At 43.0% G+C, this 21,931-nt stretch overlaps 1 protein-coding gene across 2 annotated transcripts in view; it reads right to left on the reverse strand.

Moving 5' to 3' along the window:
- Positions 1 to 2,849: 2,849 nt before the first annotated feature.
- The window catches only part of LOC144592317 (SH2 domain-containing adapter protein B-like), a 101,774-nt gene continuing 82,692 nt past the window's right edge, over positions 2,850 to 21,931 (reverse strand). For both annotated transcript variants that reach the window (XM_078396846.1, XM_078396845.1), the window contains one exon: positions 2,850 to 3,775. In XM_078396846.1, coding sequence (XP_078252972.1) covers positions 3,592 to 3,775 — 184 coding nt within the window. In that variant the 3' untranslated portion in view covers positions 2,850 to 3,591. The remainder of the gene's footprint in view (positions 3,776 to 21,931) is intronic.

The following is a 21,931-nucleotide window of genomic DNA, read 5'->3' on the forward strand; positions in this document are numbered from 1 at the left end:
CTATAGCCCTGGGGATGAAGATGTTCCTGAGTCTGGAGGTGCGGGCGTAGAAGGCCTTGTATCGTCTGCCCGATGGTAGAAGTTCGAACAGACTGTTGCAGGGGGTGTGAAGAGTCTTTGTGGATGCTGGTGGCTTTTCTGAGGCATCGTGTGTTGTAGAGGCCCTCCAAGGCTGGTAGCTGTGTTCCGACAATTATAGCAATGCCACTTCCCGCCTGGGCGTTAGTGGGTAAGCGTTTTGTGTTTTAAATTGTCATTTTGTTACAAGGCCAAGAACTTTAACAGCTGCACTAATGAAATCTGTTTCAACAATTAGGAAAACCTCATATTTAAAATGCAAAACAGGAACTGGGAAAGTTGTTTCAATAACACCAGCAAAAGTAATCTGCCCAGAGTTTGTGGTTAGTGGTGAACCACTGGAACTTATAGTGACATATGAGAAAGGCTTGTTTTTAATTTATGTGAGAGTTTGCTGCCAAGTTGCGGCCTCAAACTCACTAATCCACTTTGAAGTTGTCAAAATACAATGATGATAGGCACAAAATGCTGGAGTAACTCAGAGTATCTCTCAACAGAAGGAATGGGTGACGTTTCAGGTTGAGACCCTTCTTCTAACATTCAGCAATATTCAAAAAAATATCCCTGAGTTGTGACAATTTAATTGAACTCTTTAACACATTGAACAAAAAATAAAACACTTAAACTTAAATCTAACTTACAACTTACGTCTAATACTTAATGCCTCAAAATGATTGAATTCAATGAAGGAGAATAACCCAGCACCTGTTTTTAAAGTGGATTTACCAACAGTAAAGGTGGGGATGTGTGGTAAAATCCACTGCTGGACTTCATGGATCACATCAGTGCACAGTTGAAAAATATGCAACTCTCTTGCCTGGAGTAGGCAAATCAAGGACAAGAGGACATAGGTTCAAGGTGAAGGGGAAAAGATTTTAATAGGAATCTGAGGGGTAACTTTTTCACACCGAGGGTGGTGGGTGTATGGAACAAGCTGCCAGAGGAGGTAGTTGAGGCAGGGACTATCCCAACGTTTAAGAAACAGGTAGACAAGTACATGGATAGAACAGGTTTAGAGGGATATTAGTAGACCAAGTGGACCTGTTGGACCCAAACCTCTCCTGCATTGGTGCAGCACTCTCTCCTCCCCCACTCCCCTCCCCCCCCCCTCCCTTCCCTCCCTCCACCCCCCCTCCCCTCGCCCTCCTTCCCTCCCCCCCTCTCTCCCCTCCATCCCCCCTTATCCTCCCTCCCTCCCCCCTCCCTCCCTAGGAGATAGATTTAAACTTTAAAATGTGAATAACTTCAAAAATATAACTGATTTCAATGAAACCTCTTCCATTAGCACCAAAGGGACAACGGTGAGTAAGGTGGGCCAGAAATTGTCGCGCTATCGTGTACCGTTTTGGCTGTAGTTCAGGAACAAACAAACAAACAAACAAATGAGAGATTTACTATATAGATATATGAGCAGGTGGGACTAGTGTAGCTGGGTCATGTTGGCCGGTGTGGGCAAATTGGGCTGATGTGCCTGTTTCCACGCTGTATCACTCTATGACTATGTTGTTAAGTTTAGGCGTTCCACAGTTGTGCGCACATGCATTTGAATCCAGATCCTTTGGTACACCCAGGTGGTTCTGCGTGGAAGTAGCAACATTCGCCTTTACTCAAGATCTTACTTATGATTGGGATCTCTACAAAAACCTTATGATGAATTTGGACTTGTTTTCTTTCTGGACATCACTTCTCATTCCATCACACCTGACATGATGAGAGTGTCTTTCAGGGAGAGATGTTTCTGTTGAAATAGGAATAAGACACACATCGTATGTGTCATCGGGTAGTGTAAGAAAATACCTGCAGATGCTGGTACAAATCAAAGGTATTTATTCACAAAATGCTGGAGTAACTCAGCAGGTCAGGCAGCATCTCAGGAGAGAAGGAATGGGTGACGTTTCGGGTCGAGACCCTTCTTCAGACTGACCTGCTGAATTACTCCAGCATTTTGTGAATAAATACCTTCGATTTGTACCAGCATCTGCAGTTATTTTCTTATACACAAATATACAGATGATCTTCTGCACAGGTTTATATTTTTGTTCTCCAACACTTCTCTATTCTCATCATGTACACTTTACGTAAAGCATAACCTCAGCAACTACACAATTCTATAGACTATTTTCAGTTGCACATAGGACTTTAGATTTTCCATTGGTATTTAGGTTGTTCATTTATTATTATTTATTATTTGTGTATATTGCATTTGTCAACAATTGTCATATTGTGTATTAAGCTACTGCAAGAATTTTAATGTTCCGTTGTCATTAAACATGACAATAAAAAAACTGGGCAGCACGGTGGCACAGCGGTAGAGATGCTGCCTTCAGCTTCAGAGATCCGGGTTCGATCCTGAATACGGGTGCTGTCTGTGAGGAGTTTGTACGTTCTCCCCATGACCCGAGTAGGTTTTCTCCAAGATTTTCGGTTTCCTCCCACATTCCAAAGATGTTCAGGTTTGTAGGTTAATTGGTTTGCGAGAAATGTAAATTGTCCCAAGTGTGCGTAAGATAGTGTTAATGTCAATGTGCAGGGATCGCTGGTCGGTGCGGACTTGGTGGCTCGAAGGTCCCTTTTCCACGCTGTATTCTCTAAACTAAACTCTTTTGACTTGATTCTTTTGGCATTGTAGTCTTCAGAAGTATATGTCGTATTGGATGAGTACACATGGCGGGATAAAAATAAGTTTAACATTTTTAAGAGTTGATACATAACCAAGGCTAAATAGTTACCTGAAAACTTACTGCATCACCACCGAGTTTGGAATGAGACAAACTTATCTAAGTCGGACACAAAAGATCTCATAGCTTTATTCAAATATTCCTTGGCATGTAACAAGATCACCAATAAAAAGTATCCGGTTCTTTAGCCTTATTATTATTTATGAAAATTATTTCCTAGGTTGATTTACAATGTGAATGACTGCATGCTGGAAAGCATTAATTGAGTTAAAAACATGCTGGTGCATCTAGGTCACAAGATGCAAAATAAATGCAAGTCTCTCCAATTATGATTGTATTTTGCATCTTTTGTAAATCATCATAAATTCTAATGAAAATATCATTCTCATACAAAGTTAAACTTATTTTTATCTCGCATTAAAATGCATTAAGTGACATTTCACAGGCATCAATACATTGTGCCACAAGATAAAAATATATTTTATATATATATATATTAGGACCAAGTATTTACATATAAATAATCAAAGTCAAATCTCTCTGTATCACTGAAGCAGGTTAGGGAGTACAATGCATCATATTATATCATTTTGACATTCACAGGGAAATATTTAAATATTTCAATGGTTGAACAAAATATTGCTAATAATTTTGAATTATATTAGGTGGGTCTTTGAACAAAATCATATCCATGCAATAGGTCAGTAGTACCACAAAATAAATGGTTTGTTTTCACTCAGGGTCTCAATTTGCGTCTGCATTATTCCATCCGTACAGTTCAAAGTGATTGAGCAATCTCCTATCCATAGGAAGGACACTAAACTGGGGCAACGACTTAAAGTGTTCGAACCGTTACTGGGTAGAGGAGGGACAAGTGTTCTGCTCCTTTAATGGGTAACTTTCTGGTTGTATAGTAGTGTATGACCTCGGGAACACTATCAAATGGAAGGCTGTTCTGTCCCAAGATGTATTTATCCTTGTGTCTGGTTAGCTTCATATGCATGAAACCTTGACTGCTCCTGCAAACAAGCAGAAATTACAATTAAAAAATGATCACAATTTATTGAATTAAATGTCAATATATACTGTTCTTCTGAGTCGGGTTTATAATGAGAATGGCTTTTGACTCAAATTAAATTTCAATGTCACAGCAGTAATGAATAGACAATAGATTTACTAATTTCCAAGTGTGAAAGGTACAATCTTCTTTAGGTGATTGAGCTATACATGTTACCTGTTAAAGAAAAATGTCAAGATTTCACTGTACATCATAATATTTGCACGTCTACTTGCAAGGGAAAATACCATAAATTATCTCCATGACAAAAAACATCAGAATTTCAGGTCATGAACTTCCCCAAATCACCATATGTAATCCACAAAACAATATTTGGAACACCTTGGGGCTGCAGCAGTCTTTACTACATTTATTTTTAGCTTCAATGAAATCCACATTTGATCCGATGAACACACATCTTACTAATTAAAATATTTCAGAAATACTTGCAAAATAGTATATTTTGCAGAAACTAAAGTATTGGGATAAAGCTACAAGTTTTCTTTCAATTTACTTTGGGTTCACAATAATAATATTTTCTGACAAAATTTTGAAGGGATCTGCACTGCAGGACATATCCCGATGCTTGTTGACAGGAATAATTTTATTTTAATCTTCAAAGGAAATAGGACCTAAGAAATAAAAAAATAAAAAATAAGAAAGAAAATTAGAGATAAATAGGGCATAAGACATAAAAAATAAAAAATAAGAAATAAAATAAGAAATATCCCCATGCTTATTGACAGAAATAAAATAAGAAATAAATAGGACCTAAGACATAAAAAATAAGAAATAAAATAAGAAATATCTCCATGCTTATTGACAGAAATAAAATAAGAAATAAATAGGACCCAAGACATAAAAAATGAAAAATAAGAAATAAAATAAGAAATATCCCCATGCTTATTGACAGAAATAAAATAAGAAATAAATAGGACCTAAGACATAAAAAATAAGAAATAAAATAAGAAATATCTCCATGCTTATTGACAGAAATAAAATAAGAAATAAATAGGACCTAAGACATAAAAAATGAAAAATAAGAAATAAAATAAGAAATATCCCCATTACTGACAGAAATAAAATAAGAAATAAATAGAACCCAAGAAAAAAAAAGAAATAAGAAATAAAATAAGAAATAAATAGGACCCAAGTCATAAAAAACAGACTTATGTGTCGCCTATAACTGTTGACCAACTGATCTACAGTGATGATTGGAACATTGGCTGAGTTAAGATCCCTTGGCTCTCCAAAGAAAAACCACAGCAATTATCTCCAGAATTGTCCGAGACAAAATCTGTTTCAGATGACCCCAATGCCTGGTCAGCGGATTTCCAGGAATTGGCAACTAGAGGTGATAGTGAAAACTTGGAGAAGTTGTACTTGAAGTAGATAGACACAAAAAGCTGGAGTAACTCAGCGGGTCAGGCAGCATCTCCGGAAAGAAGGAATGGGTGACGTCTCGGGTCGAGACCCTTCGTCAGACTGGAAGTAGCTGGAATGTGTATTCTGCTAGGTCAATACTGACGTTAGTGCTGGGCAGCAGAGCAAATAACAACTGGCAGACAAACCTCCATGAGGTTCGTCTACAGACAAGGCTGCAAAGAAAAAACACAAATAAATTTAGCGTGTGCATGTGGCGTGCTGTACACGTGTGGGCACGTGCAATCAATAGGTAACTGGGACTGGAAACATAAGCCCACGCTGAAATTTCAATTGAATCCCATGATAGCTCTCAACCATTTGAGATCACCGCTGAGCCCAGAAATTCCTTCATGATTCCAGACATACAACATGACCTGACTCTGAGGTCCATGAACTTGCAACTGAGTTGAACTTTTGCAAGGTTTCATGGTGTCAAATGACAACATCGCGCAAATGCAGAATAAAAAGAGCCTCTTTGGAGCATTGCACTTTGCAGGATCTTTGAAAGAAACGTCCAGTGCTCACATTCCTCTGCTCAACATACATAGCTTGGAAATGCTCCCTTGCAATATTTCTCCAATTCCCTTTTTAATGTTGACCACCTGGATTTTGCAACTAATAACTCTGAAAAACCTGTCAAAGTATTACTACCCCCACCTAACCAAAGTAACTTTGGGATCTGTGCACATGCAGGTGCAAACATGGAGAAAGGCCCGATTTTGAGTTACCAATTGTGGCCACAGAGCAGCTTGTGCTTCAAAGCTGCATTCCTGATAGAACTCAGCATGGGATAGGCGCCTGGTTAAATGGGCCAAGCGTACGTTTCACACTCACCACAGAATTCTGTTTGAGTTCATAGCAAGAAAGGGTTGAGAAAAGATTTACGAGGATGCTGCCAGGACTAGAGGGTGTGAGCTTTCGGGAGAGGTTGAGTAGGCTGAGACTCTATTCCATGGAGCGCAGGCGGATGAGGGGAGATCTTATAGATCTTATAGAGGTGTACAAAATCATGAGAGGAATAGATCAGGAAAATCATGAGAGGAATAGATGCACAGCGTATCTTACCCAGAGTGGGGGAATCGAGGACCAGAGGACATAGGTTCAAGGTGAAGGGGAAAAGATTTATTTGGAATCCGAGAGGTAACTTCTTCCACACAGAGGGTGGTGGGTGTATGGAACGAGCTGCCAGAGGAGGTAGCTGAGGCTGGGACTACCTCATCGTTTAAGAAACAGTTGGACAGGTACATGGATAGGACAGTTTTGGAGGGTTATGGACCAAGCTCAGGCAAGTGGGAATAAGGTAGCTGGGACATTGTTGGCCGGTGTGGGCGAGTTGGGCTGAAGGGCCTGTTTCCACACTGAATCAATCTATGACTCCCCTTGACTTGCATGGACACGAGGATGAGAAGAGTTGGTGAATCTGTGGAGTTTTTTTGCCACAGAAAGCTGTGGAAGTCAAGTCAATGGGATATTTTTAAGGCAGAGATAGACAGATTCTTGATTATTACGGGTGTCAGGGGGTATGGGGAGATGGCCGGAGAATGGGGTTGAGAGGGAAAGATAGATCAGACAATGGGCCAAATGGCCTGGGTCTGCTCCCATCACATGAAAAAGATATTGGTTTAATTTTTTTTAAAAACCCTTCTATATCTTTAATTGGCAATCTCAATGTTTAAAGATGCTATGATGATTTTATAGTTTTTAAAAAAAATTGCAAAATGTTTTACATTTAAGTTTTGAGCTTTTGATTTTTAATGTTTAGATTAAAAAATATATATTTCCCTTAAGTTCTGAAATGTTTCTGAATCTCTCAGGATCTTTCGTGGTTGTTGAAGTTGCTTTGCGTAAAATATTACAAAGTGCAATCAGGGAGACTGGAACACCTGCGCTCGGTCCGCATTAACGTAACTGATCTCCCGGTGGCCCAGCACTTCAACTCCCCCTCCCATTCCCAGTCTGACCTCTCTGTCATGGGCCTCCTCCAGTGCCATAGTGAGGCCCGCCGGAAATTGGAGGAGCAGCACCTCATATTTCGCCTGGGCAGTTTGCGGCCCGGTGGTATGAACGTCGACTTCTCCAACTTCAGATAGCTCCTCTGTCCCTCCCTTCCCCTCCTCCTTCCCAGATCTCCCTCTATCTTCCTGTCTCCACCTATATCCTTCCTTTGTCCCACCCCCGACATCAGTCTGAAGAAGGGTCTCGACCCGAAACGTCACCCATTCCTCCTCTCCCGAGATGCTGCCTGACCTGCTGAGTTACTCCAGCATTTTGTGAATAAATCAATTTGTACCAGCATCTGCAGTTATTTTCTTATAAGACTGGAGACTCCAGTTGCTAGATAGAGGTCAGTTCATCTTCTTTGACGAAAGGAGCGGACAATGTGAATCACGCAAATGTCATGAGCCTACTAACATCATGATTTATAGATTGCTTCCATAAAACTCTGTGCACACAATTAGAATTTTGACATCTTCTATTGGGAGGGTTTCCACTTGATTAATATCCAGCTGTTTGTGACCACTGGGGTCAACTCCAGGTAACTGGGGGGGGGGGGGGACAGCTGCTATTCTTTTCCCTTACCCTCAGGCGAAATGCTGAACCTTGTTCAGCAGATTGACGGAATCTTTACGAAGATGGAGAATATCATTTTCTCCTGCCCGACCCGCTGAGGTACTCCAGCATTTTGTTCTCCATCTTGTTCAGAGTGTTGATTCGTGTTTTACTACCTTTCTCCAAATACCCTGAAAAATTCAACTTATGAAAATAAAATCTAAAAGGGAGCTGAGAAACTACATGTTGATGGAAGATGGAAGGGTTGAGATAGTGGTGGTTTTGCCCAATATGTTACGCGCAGAAGCGCTGCCAGAGGACTAAAGAATTGCAAAGGTTACATAGAAAATAGGTGCAGGAGGAGGCCATTCGGCCCTTCGAGCCTGCACTGCCATTCAATATGATCATGGCTGATCATCCAGCTCAGTAACCTTTACCTGCTTTCTCTCCATACCCCCTGATCCCTTTAGCCACAAGGGCCACATCTAACTCCCTCTTAAATATAGCCAATGAACTGGCCTCAACTACCTTCTGTGGCAGAGAATTCCACAGACTCGCCACTCTCTGTGTGAAGAAATGTTTTCTCATCTCGGTCCTAAAAGACTTCCCCCTTATCCTTAAGCTGTGACCCCTGGTTCTGGACATCCCCAACATCGGGAACAATCTTCCCGCATCTAGCCCCTCCAACCCCTTAAGAATTTTATATGTTTCTATAAGATCCCCCCTCAGTCTTCTAAATTCCAGCGAGAACAAGCCTATACTAGATTCCAACTCAAGCGTGGCCAGGCAATTTCATCAGAATCAGAATCAGAATTACCTTTATTGTCATTAAAAAACCCCAAGTCTTTTGGACCATGTCGGTGCTGGGAACACCTTAAGACAATAATCCTTGACAAAATTAATTGTCAGTTTGAAAAATATACATCACTGAAAAGTTTGTATGATTTGTTTTAAAGAGACAAAAACACGCTTGAATCGTTTGATTTTCTGCCTGTAATAACAGAAAGGTTAGTTGAAAAAGTGCAGCTGATGTGCATATCAATATTCAAAAGACATTTTATTAAAGTATCAATTAATAAACTTGTTAGGAAAATGGAAATCTATTCAATTAAAAGGGCCTGTCACAGTGTTGATAAAGAATTGTTCGCAAAGACTGTGTCAAGAGTAATGGTGTTGCTTTATTTTTTAAAGATTGGCCAAATGTGTACATGTATAATGACTATAAAACCAATGGTCTTTGGTTGATGAATATAATTAATCTGCACTAGAAAATACCGAGCATAATTACAAAGTATGGAGATGATCCCATAAGGTGCAATGTGGAGAAAAGCAAATTTGAGAATATAAGCAGATTGGTTACATTGGTACTAAAGTGGCAGTTGTCATTTAAAATGAAAATGCGGGAAGTGGTACACTTCAGTTGGTAGAATAAGGGGAAGGTCATACTTAACCCTGCCTATCTCTCTCATTTGGCTTCTGTGAGATCCCCATACCAGCATTAATAGTGTGTGAGAATCTGCCCCATTGTTTCCTCATTCTACCTATCAAAGTGCTTTACCTCTTGTATTTCGACGTTAAGGAACTTCTGTCACATCTAATTATATTCATTAACAAAAGCCACGTCTTAATACTTAGTTTAGTGATACAGGCCGTTTTGCCCACCGAGTTTACGTCCACCATCAATTGCCCGTTCACACTCGTTCTACGTTTTCCCACTAATATTTATACATGTTTGTGTGATGTTTGGTGGGCCGTGTGGGGTGGGAGGACCCGTTGCTCCTCCCGTGCAGCAGGTGGCGCTGCACAGGACAAAGGGAGATGTTTTGTACATGGTTATCTGTCTGTACACAGTGAGTGTACAGTCAGATCGTGTGGTTGCAGCCATTTTTAGTTGTCTTGCTGCCAGCATTGAGTTAATGTAATAAAGACTTTCTGTTGTACCTTGAAGACCCTCAAGTTTCATACAGACATAGAACAAGAACACGAAAGTTTGTCCGATCTAAAAATGCAACTACTATTTTCTCTCTGAGCAGATTCTTTATATATCAACGCTGTCAATCATGCTGTCAGAAAGAATTTCACCGACCTTATAAAGGACATTGAAGCCTAGAAGAAGTGTGCAGAAGATTTATCAGAATGTTGGCAGTATTTAGGTCATCAGATACGACAAAGGATTACAAAAAAAAATTGGATTATTTTCTTTACAGCAGAGAAAATTAAATCTCAGATTTAATGCAATAGAACTTAGGATGGAGGTTTAAAAAAAGCCATCTGAAATGTATGTTTCAACAAACATAATTGCGAATTGTGAAGGAAGAAAAATAACAGAGCAAAGCTGTCAAGTTGATTATGTAGTGGCTGAAGGAGAATAGTTGGCAAGTGGTCATCAACCAGAAGCAAAGTAACGTCTTGCAGTCTGAAGAAAGTCTTGCTTTCTTTGGTTTCAATAGAGATTAACAACAACATGTCTATCAGTTTGAAGTCATATGTAAGCTGTCAGTTTTTGTTAGTTTAAGAGGAAAAATGATGACAGCTTACTTTACTCATTGTCCCACCTAAAAAGAGCACTTTAAACTTCTTTGAGGCTCTTAGGTTGTTAAGGTCTATGGAATTTAAGGATGAGCAGTTACAGTGCCCTCCATAATGTTTGGGACAAAGACCCATCATTTATTTATTTGCCTCTATACTCCACAATTTGAGATTTATAATAGAGAAAAAATCACATGCGGTTTAAGTGCACATTGTCAGATTTTATTAAAGGATATTTTTATACATTTTGGTTTCACCATGTAGAAATTACAGCTGCATTGATACATAGTCCCCCCCATTTCAGGGCACCATAATGTTTGGGACACATGGCTTCACGGGTGTTTGTAATTGCTTAGGTGTGTTTAATTGCCTCCTTAATGCAGATCTCAGCACCTAGTCTTTCCTCCAGTCTTTCCATCATCTTTGGAAACTTTTATTGCTGTTTATCAACATGAGGACCAAAGTTGCGCCAATGGAAGTCAAAGAAGCCATTGTGAGACTGACAAACAAGAATAAAACTGTTAGACATCAGCCAAACCTCACGCTTACCAAAATCAACTGTTTGGAACATCATTAAGAAGAAAGAGAGCACTGGTGAGCTTACTAATCGCAAAGGGACTGGCAGGCCAAGGACGACCTCCACAGCTGATGATAGAAGAATTCTCTCTATCACAAAGAAAAATCCCCAAACATCTGTCCAACAGATCAGAAACACTCTTCAGGAGTCAGGTGTGGATTTGTCAATGACCACTGTCTGCAGAAGACTTCATGAACTGAAATACAGAGGCTACACAGCAAGATGCAAACCACTGGCTAGCTGCAAAATTAGGATGGCCAGGTTACAGTTTGCCAAGAAGTACTTAAAAGAACAACCACAGTTCTGGAAAAAAGGGTCTTGTGGAGATGAAGATTAACTTATATCAGAGTAATGGCAAGAGCAAAGTATAGAGGAGAGAAGGAACTGCCCAAGATCTAAAGCATACCACCTCATCTGTGAAACACGGTGGTGGGGGTGTCATGGCCTGGGCAAGTATGGCTGCTGAAGGTACTGGCTCACTTATCTTCATTGATGATACAACTGCTGATGGTAGTAGCATAATGAATTCTGAAGTGTATAGACACATCCTATCTGTTCAAGTTCAAACAAATGCCTCAAAACTCATTGGCCGGCGGTTCGTTCTACAGCAAGACAATGATCCCAAACATACTGCTAAAGCAACAAAGTTTTTCAAAGCTAAGAAATGGTCAGTTCTTGTGTGGCGCAGCGGTAGAGTTGCTGCCTTACAGCGAATGCAGCGCCGGAGACTCAGGTTCGATCCTGACTACGGGCGCCGTCTGCACGGAGTTTGTACGTTCTCCCCGTGACCTGCGTGGGTTTTCTCCGAGATCTTCGGTTTCCTCCCACACTCCAAAGACGTACAGGTGAGTAGGTTAATTGACTGGGTAAATGTAAAAATTGTCCTGAGTGTGTAGGATAGTGTTAATGTGCGGGGATCGTTGGGCGGCGCGGCCTCGGTGGGCCAAAGAGCCTGTTTCCGCGCTGTATCTCTAAAGTGGGCGGCACAGTGGCGCAGCGGTAGAGTTGCTGCCTTACAGCGAATGCAGTGCTGGAGACTCAGGTTCGATCCTGACTAAGGGGGCTGTACTGTACAGAGTTTGTACGTTCTCCCCATGACCTGCGTAGGTTTTCTCCGAGATCTTCGGTTTCCTCCCACACTCCAAAGACGTACAGGTTTGTAGGTTAATTGGCTGGGCAAATGTAAAAAATAAAATTGTTCCTAGTGGGTGTAGGATAGTGTTAATGTGCAGGGATCGCTGGGCGGCGCGGACCCGGAGGGCCGAAGGGCCTGTTTCTGCGCTGTATCTCTAAATCTAAATCTAAATCTAAAAGAGAGAAAGTACTTGCCTGCCTTTTGCATATGTGGGTTAGTAATCACTTTGCATGTCTTGTCAGATTTCTGCTTGCTTTTGTTCCTAAACGTCACAAATGGCTTACTGTGAATCACGTAGAAACCAACATGCATTAGAAGATGTTATAAATAAATAGCCTGAAGTTTAACGAGAAAATGAATCAGACTTGAGACTTTTTTCCAGGGAAAAGAAACTTATAGATTCCCCTGGTAAGACAATTGCCAGAGGTCACAGATTTAATGTAGTTTGCAAAATAGATAGAAAGTAAATAATTATTTTTGGAATGGGGATATACTTAAAGGAGCAATGTTTGTAAAAATATCAATGAAAGGTAGCATGGATAAAGGGAAATGGCAGGAGTGAGATTAACTGCATGACTCCTTAAAAGAACAGAGGTAGTCACGATGGATTGAATCCATAGCCTCAGAATAAAAGGACGTTCATAGCCTCAGAATTAAAGGACGTTCTTTTAGGAAGGAGACGAGGAGAAATTTCTTAAGTCAGAGGGTGGTGAATCTGTGGAATTATTTGCCACCGAAGGCTGTGGAGGCCAAGTCAGTGGATATTTTTTATGTCAGAGATAGATTCTTGATTAGGTGCAGGTGTCAGAGGTTATGGGCAGATAGCAGGAAAATTGGGTTAAGAGGGAGAGATAGATCAGCTATGAATGAATGGCAGTGTTGACTTGATGGGCCGAATGGCCTAATTCTACTCCCATTCCCTATGACCTTATGACTGTCCTTCAGTGCTTTGGAATGTATAAGAACTCTCAGTAAGATTATATTTATTATCTTAGAAAAAGAAATAACTTTTACATTTAAAAATGTCACTTCGTACCAGTAGCTATATTAATGCAATGGATGAAGATATTATTAAGCTGAATTGCAGGAAACTGAATGGTTTCAAAGAATGGGCGGCACGGTGGCGCAGCGGTAGAGTTGCTGCCTTACAGCGAATGCAGCGCCCGAGACTCAGGTTCGATCCTGACTACGGGCGCCGTCTGTACGGAGTTTGTACGCTCTCCCCGTGACCTGCGTGGGTTTTCTCCGGAATCTTCGGTTTCCTCCCACACTCCAAAAGACGTACAGGTTTGTAGGTTAATTGACTGGGTAAAATGTTTTTAAAAAATGTCCCTAGTGTGTGTAGGATAGTGTTAATGTGCGGGGATCGCTGAGCGGCGCGAACTCGGTGGGCCGAAGGGCCTGTTTCCGCGCTGTATCTCTAAATCTCTAAAATAGGAAACTTCACAATATTGCAATTAAATTTTGAAAACAAATTGTAATCACGAGAATGCTGAATAAGAATTTTACTCAGAGTTCATTAAAACTGGCAACTGAACTTCAAGACAAGTTCCCAAGGTTAAACCTGTTATGAGGTTAAACATCAGTCACACTGAAATTGGGCGAGTCGCAAACCATCCGCAGTAATTGATGTTGAGCCTGAAGTCATAACCTACAGAGGCACAAAGCGAATGAGTTGCTAATTTCTAATCAGAGTGAAGGTGATGTCAGCTATCAATTCATCGTTGTTTGTCGATAACCCACAAGTTAATTTTATAATGAATATGATGCCATGGCATTTACTAAAGAAACTGGCTTCAAACAGATTAATTATTTGAAAGTCAGACCAGTCTATCCTTCTAACTTGCCCAGGTATGTGCTGGACAGAGAGCAAGCCCCAACAAGTATTGGAATATTCAGTGGAACTCAACTCTAAAAACATACTATTATAAAACAGAAATACTCAGCACATTAGGTGGCATCCATAAATAATACAGATGCCAAATCTAGATTTCCTCTCAAAGATCTTCGAACCAGTGTATAAAAATAATTCTGTCCTTTTAAAAAGCTCCTTAGTAGGCCGAGCTTACTATTCATAGTAGGATTTCTTTACTTGCCTTCCAAAATGATTCTGGGGATTTACAAAGCATTCATGGATATTAATAAATATGGCTGGAAATATGACATTATTTATTTGGTCCAGACATTGAAACATCAGCTGCAAAAACTAGATGCAGCTTTTTTTGGACAACACAATTCCTAATCTGGTCACAATTTCAATTACATTGCACAAGCATGCCAAAAATGTGAAAATTTGGCTGATGGCAATGTTGATACTCGTGCAATGTTAGAAACATAGAAAATAGGTGCAGGAGGAGGCCATTTGGCCCTTCAAGCCAGCACCGCCATTCATTGTGATCAAGGCTGATCGTCCACAATCAATAACCCGTGCCTGCCTTCTCCCCATATCCCTTGATTCCATTAGCCTCGAGAGGTCTATCTAACTCCCTCTTAAATTGATTTATTGCTTGGCAAACAGCATGTAAACATACTTGATGTAGCGGCGAAGACCATGTAAAACAAGTTTGCATATCTGGAAGACTGTCCACTAACGCTGTTAAAAAGGAAATTCAAATACTTGCAGGTTTATAGGGCTCAGGACTACAGAGAAGGACTGAGAACGAGTATTCTGAGTTCTGAACGAGACCCCAGAGGTGGGCTGAACCTATTTTCAAGGTTTGAAGTGAAAGCAGAGTTGCAGTGTGGCATGCTCACCAACTTTGGAGGCTTTAGTCATGTTATTTCTGAGCTGCCTGCACAACTATGAACAGGACCCGCTCTTTGTGGCGCTCAGACGCAGTGGACCTGTCCAACCCCTGCTCTCCACACCTGGCAAATCTAGCAGCGAAGTGATGCCCCTTCTGTCTCACGAGGGAATTCACCTCCATCATCATGAACGTCTTCTACAAACAGCCCCAGGCAGACATGTATCTAGCACTGGAAGAGCTGCACACCATGGTCAACAAACACTAGATGTAATACCTGACACATTTTTCCCACAATAACTGGGAACTTCAACAAGAAGTCACGTACTAACTACCACCAGCACGTGTTCTGCCGCACCAGATTATCAAACATCTCAACCGCTGATATTCCATCAAAGACGCCCATCACTGATATTCCACCAAAGATGCCCACCGCTGATATTCCACCAAAGATGCCCATCGCTCCATCTCTCACTCTCACTTTGGGGACCACCTGGTTGTGCTTCTACCTCCAGGATACAGGTAGCGATTGAAAAGCATAGGTCTAGTGGCAAGGACCATACAGAGCTGGCCAGGAGAGGCAGAGGAACGACTCCACGACTGCTTAGAGTCGTGGACTAGGCAATCTTCAAGGACTTGGCAACAGATTTGAACAAATCTGCCATGTTTGTTTACCGACTTCATAACTGAAATGTGTGGAGCAGCGTGCTTCCACCAAAATTCATCCCAGTGCTTCCATCTGGACACCTTGGATGAACCAGGAGGTCCACCATCTATTGAGTACCAGAGTTTGGGCATTCAAGTCTGAAGACACAGGTTTTTTAGATTTAGATTTTTTAGATTTAGAGATACAGTGCAGAAACAGGCCCTTCGGCCCACCGGGTCTGCGCCGCCCAGCGATCCCCGCACACTAACACTATCCTACACCCACTAGGGACAACTTTTACATTTGCCCAGCCAATTAACCTACATACCTGTACGTCTTTGAAGTGTGGGAGGAAACCGAAGATCTCGGAGAAAACCCACGCAGGTCACGGAAAGAACGTACAAACTCCGTACAGACGGCACCCGTAGTCAGGATCGAACCCGCGTCTCCGGCGCTGCATTCGCTGTAAGGCAGCAACTCTACCGCTGCGCCACCGTTCACATAGGAAATCCAGGTACGATCTCAAAAAGGCCTTCAGAGAGACAAGGAGAAACTTTTGCTTGAAATTGGAGGGCGAGACACTTCGAAAGGAAGAACATCGATGTGCCTTCTCCAGACCTCATATCTGAATAGCATGGTAATCTCTCACTGTGGCTGATATCAGAAGATCTTTTATGAGGATGAACCCTCAGAGTGCGTGTGGACCTAATGGTGCACCTGGCTGCATTGTTAAAACTCTTTGCCCGACTGAAATAGCCAGAGGCAGTTCCGGCGCCATCTATAAATTCGCCGATGAGACCACCGGAGTTTGACTGAATGGTGCCAGAACAACCACCTTACTCACAATGTCAGCAAGACCGTTGACTCAGGAAGGGCAAAGCTGAGGATCTACAAAGCCATCTTGATCGACAGGTTAGCCGTGGAAAGGGGCAACGATTTCATGTCCCCGGGCACGCAAATCACTGAAGATCTGTCCTGGACCCAACACATTGATACAACCATAAAGAAAGCCCATCATGACTCTACTGCCTGAGAGAGATTACATAAAGGGCCGCACGGTGGGGCAGCGGTAGAGTTACTGCCTTACAGCACTTGCAGCGCCGGAGACCCGGGTTTGATGCCAACGACGGGTGCCGTCTGTACGAAGTTTATACGTTCTCCCCATGACTGCGTGAGGGGGAAGGGTGCAGAGGGGGAGGGGTGCAGGGGTGTTGGGGGGGAGGGGTGCACGGGGGAAGGGGTGCAGGGGGGGAGGGGTGCAGGGGGGAGGGGTGCAGGGGGGGAGGGGTGCAGGGGGGGAGGGGTGCAGGGGGGGAGGGGTGCAGGGGGGGAGGGGTGCAGGGGGGGAGGGGTGCAGGGGGAGGGGTGCAGGGGGGGAGGGGTGCAGGGGGGGGAGGGGTGCAGGGGGGGGAGGGGTGCGGGGGGGGGAGGGGTGCGGGGGGGAGGGGTGCAGGGGGGAGGGGTGCAGGGGGAGGGGTGCAGGGGGAGGGGTGCAGGGGGGGAGGGGTGCAGGGGGGGAGGGGTGCAGGGGGGGAGGGGTGCAGGGGGGAAGGGGTGCAGGGGGGAAGGGGTGCAGTGGGGGAGGGAGGAGAGGGTGCTGGACCAATGCAGGAGAGGTTTGGGCCCAAGGGTCTACTTGGTCTAGTAAGTCAATAAACCCCGAATTTCCATTTGAAACCGAGATTAGTCCAAAAACGCACACATACAAATAATTCAGCTGCATGCCTCTTTGCCAGGCTTCGGCCTGCCTTTGCTCGATATTCAGTACAGGAGGCCAATGGATGTAAAAATTCAAAAGGCAGCAGGCCTGGATGAAGCATTTCCCCGAGTTCATAAAGACATCAGGACTGTGGGGCTCAAAAGACTGGCAGAAGCCTTTGTCAGCATACAAGCTACTGGCAAAGAACCAAAACACAGAACAGAATTCCAGGCCGCAGTCAATGTCACAGTTAAGCGGTAAGTAGGCAGATAACTCAGAAGGTTGCTGGCCAATATCATTCCTCAGCTCCCATTCCAAGCTCCTCCTGCAAAGCATCATACTTCAGCTCGACCCCAAAGGGGAGAGTTGGCTTTAGAACTGTTGTGAACAGATGCTGACAAGTCTTGCTGATGCCAGATTCTCTACACAAATTTTAAACAGCTGCAGCATCCATTGACCTTTCCTCTGGCTTTGATACTGTTTGATTAGAAAGGATGTAAACTATCCGAGTCTCTTGGCCGTCAAGCTTTCATCAAACTCATTACCAACCTGCTGAATGACCAAAGAGTTCTGGCAGGCAAAACAAGTTGCAGAATGCAATTTGAAAAACAGACTGCCATGGGATACTGTCCTGGCACTTCACTTTTAATCTTCACAACAGTCATGTTCCAGTAATCAGAAGATACAAATTTAACTTTGATAATAAAACACTTAGTGCTGAAGCACTCAGTGGGTCAGGCAAAATCTCTGGAAGGAATGGGTAGGTGACATTTTAAGGTCATAAGGCTATAACGGATAAGAGTAGAATTAGGCCATTCGGCCCATCAAGTCTACGCCGCCATTCAACCATGGCTGATCCATCACTCCCTCCTAACCCCATTCTCCTGTCCAGAACAAGGAGTCACAGTTTAAGGATTCCAGAACAAGGGGTCACAGTTTAAGGATAAGGGGGAAGTCTTTTAGGACCGAGATGAGAAGGGTTTTTTTTCACACAGAGAGTGGTGAATCTGTGGAATACTCTGCCACAGAAGGTAGTTGAGGCCAGTTCATTGGCTATATTTAAGAGGGAGTTAGATGTGGCCCTTGTGGCTAAAGGGATCAGGGGGTATGGAGAGAAGGCAGGTACGGGATACTGAGTTGGATGATCAGCCATGATCATATTGAATGGCGGTGCAGGCTCGAAGGGCCGAATGGCCTACTCCTGCACCTATTTTCTATGTTTCTATCCATAACCTCTAACACCCGTACTAATCAAGAATCTATCTATCTCTGCCTTAAAAATATCCACTGACTTGGCCTCCACAACCTTCTGTGGCAAAGAATTCCACCGATTCACCAGCCTCTGACTAAAGAAATTTCTCATCTCCTTCCTAAAAGAACATCCTTTAATTCTGAGGCTGTGACCTCTAGTCCTAGACTCTCCCACTAGTGGAAACATCCTCTCCACATCCGCTCTATCCAAGCTTTTCACTATTCTGTATGTTTCAATGACCTCCTAAACTCTAGCGAGTACAGGCCAAGTGCCGACAAACAGCCATCATAGGTTAAACTACTCATTCCTGGGATCATTCTTGTAAACCTCCTCTGGATCCTCTCCAGAGCCAGCACATCCTTCCTCAGATATGGTGCCCAAAATTGCTCACAATATTCCAAATACGGCCTTACCAGCGCCTTCTCGAGCCTCAAGATTACATCCCTGGTTTTGTATACAAGCTCTCTTGAAATAAATGCTAGCATCGAGTTTGCTTTCTTTGCTACTGATTCGAGGAGGCAGATACTATGGCAAATTCAAAAATCATTTGGACAGGTACATGGACAGGTAAAGTTTAGAAGGATAAGTGCCAGTTATGGGCAGGTGTAGATGGGGCTGCTTGGTCGGCATGGGCAAGTTGGGCCATTGGGCCTGTTTCTATGCTGTATGATAGTAGATCTCCCTCTGGGATGAGCAGGGAAAGAGCCACCTTGTCTGGCGCCATCTTGCTTTGCTCCTCTGCCTACACATAATCCATATCCCTCTATTCTGTGCCTATCCATGTGCAAGTATTCAGTTTATAATCATCTTGCTATAAAAAGGATGTTGTTAAATTGGAAGAATTTAGAGGGATATGGGCCAAAGATGGACTGGTGCGGATTGGGTATACTGGGAGGATGGGAAGGCATACTGCGATGAGGAAATTTGGACACCGCAACAGGATCAAGTTAGGTTGCGCGACTGGGCGAAGACTTAGCAAAAGGGAGTTGATTGTGGCAAAAAATGAAGCAATGCATTTCAGTAGGAGGAATGCAAATCAAGATAATTATGAAATTGTAAACCTATTATCTAAAAGGAGAGAGATTGCAAATGTTAAATGAGGAGCTATTTACCAGACGAAATGGTGGCAATTTAAAAATGAGATAGATGGGAATTTCTTTCTGTGGTGGAAAATGAATTTCTGGAATTCTCTACCTCGAGTGTTGTGGTTAGTTTACTGGAAGTACTTAAGGCAGATACATTTTTGAATTTGAGGTCTTTGGTAAGTCGGAAGAGGCACGAAGGCTTGGGGCATAACAGCCATGATCATATTAAATGACAGGGCTGGTTTTAGTGGGGCCAAGTGACCTCTTGATAACCCTCCTTGATTAGTACAGGTGTCAGAGGTTATGGGGAGGAGGCAGGAGAATGGGGTTAGGAAGGGGAGATAGATCAGCCATGATTGAATGGCGGGGTAGACTTGATGAGCCAGATGGCCTAATTCGATGCCTATCCCTTTTGACCTACTTCATGTGACCTACTCCAGTTCCTGGTTTCTTGCGTTCTACTATATTACATATCTGTATGAAAAGGTTTCAGTGCTGAACATCAAATGATTTCTGATGTTATTGGACATTCATAGGTGGCGTCACTGGGCAAGGAAATGGACTATTCGGCTCATCACATCTATGCCGACTAGTGGCACCCACTTTATTCATTCCGTTTAACTTTCATCTGGACATATCTTAAAATATTGTCAACATCTCTGCTTACACCACTCTCTGGGTCATTACAGGTCATTACTTCTCTCTGGGGGGGGGGGGGGGGGGGGGGAAGATACTCGTCAGATTCCCCTTAAATCTTTTACCCTTACCTTAAATCTATGTCCTTTACTTGTATCTACCTCTGATAAGGGCAGAACGCCACAGGAGATCCTTCTTCCCTGAGGCTATCAAACTGTACAACTCCTCCCCCTTCTGTCGTGAGACTGACTAACTCCCCTTCCCTTCACACTCTCCCAAATCTTTGCACATCCCCTATCCTGGTCTTTCCACTAATTTCATGTATCTTGTGTTTTATGACTGTTGGCAGACCAATTTCCCTCCTGGGATTCTATCGTATCTCACTGCGTCCCTCGAGAATGTGGATAGGTGACCTTTCGGGTCGAGACCCTTCTTCAGGTCTTTAAATCTTTATTAGAGCAGCAGCAACAACTTGCATGTCTAATGTCTGAAGATGGGTCCCGACCACAACGAGTGTTGGTTAATATGTGTTGCTTGATTGGACTTTAGTCGATTGCTTTGCTCTCAGTTGAAAATAGATGATCATTCAAATTGTGTAGGAAGGAACTGCAAATGCTGGTTTAAAGCGAAGATAGACGGCACGGTAGCGCAGCGGTAGAGTTGCTGCTTTACAGCGAATGCAGCGCTGGAGACTCAGGTTCGATCCTGACTACGGGTGCTGCACTGTAAGGAGTTTGTACGTTCTCCCTGTGACCTGCGTGGGTTTTCTCCGAGATCTTCGGTTTCCTCCCACACTCCAAAGACGTACAGGTATGTAGGTTAATTGGCTGGGTAAATGTAAAAATTGTCCCTAGTGGGTGTAGGAAAGTGTTAATGTACGGGGATCACTGGGCGGCACGGACTTGGTGGGCTGAAAAGGCCTGTTTCCGGCTGTATATATATGATATGATATGATAGACACAAAACCTGGAGGAACCCAGCAGGCTGTTGGATCCACTGAGTTACTCCCGCTCTTTGTGTCTATCATTCAAATTGTGTTTGTCTCACTATGTGGGCTTGTCCCACATTCTGGTACATTTTGTAAACTGTCCAATGTAGCTTCTTCTACAATCTTGGAATACAGCCTGCCAGGGTGAAGGGATTTCACAGATTTGTGTCACCTTAATTATCCAGTACTTTCCCTTTCCTAGTCTAATTTATGGTATGTTTCTCACTTGCATTGAAGCCTTGATTCTCCGCTGTGACTGGACTGTGTTGTTCATAAGGTCATAAGTGATAGGAGCAGAATTAGGCCATTTGGCCCATCAAGTCTACTCCGCCATTCTATCATGGCTGATCTATCCCTCCCTCCAAACCCCATTCTCCTGCCTTCTCCGCATAACCCCTGACACCTGTACTAATCAAGAATCTATCTGTCTTTGCCTTAAAAATATGCATTGTCCAGTGAGCATTCTACGGTGAAGAGATATATAACATATCTCGGAGACACAGGAGTCCATAGATGCTGGAGTCTGGACAAAACAAATGCTGCAGGAAGAACTCAGCGGGTTGAGCAGCATCGGTGGAGGAAAATGGATAGAAATATTTACTCAATATCTCGGCCATTTGTTTATTCCCCATAGTAGTTTTTTCCCCCTGAGATTTACCTGCAAGGAATAGGCGTTTACTGCACCTGCTCACTTCCTTTTTACCTTTTAATATCAGCAGGGCCAACCTCACTAATGTTTAGACATCCACTGGTTTCTAATCCTTGGGATTACTACTAATCCTGGCAACTTTACTCACCTCCTTTGGTTAACTACCACAGATCGCTTTTTCCATGAAGCTTGCCTTTCTTTGT

Source organism: Rhinoraja longicauda, chromosome 3 (assembly GCF_053455715.1).
Source record: "Rhinoraja longicauda isolate Sanriku21f chromosome 3, sRhiLon1.1, whole genome shotgun sequence".
Lineage (NCBI taxonomy): Eukaryota > Metazoa > Chordata > Chondrichthyes > Rajiformes > Arhynchobatidae > Rhinoraja > Rhinoraja longicauda.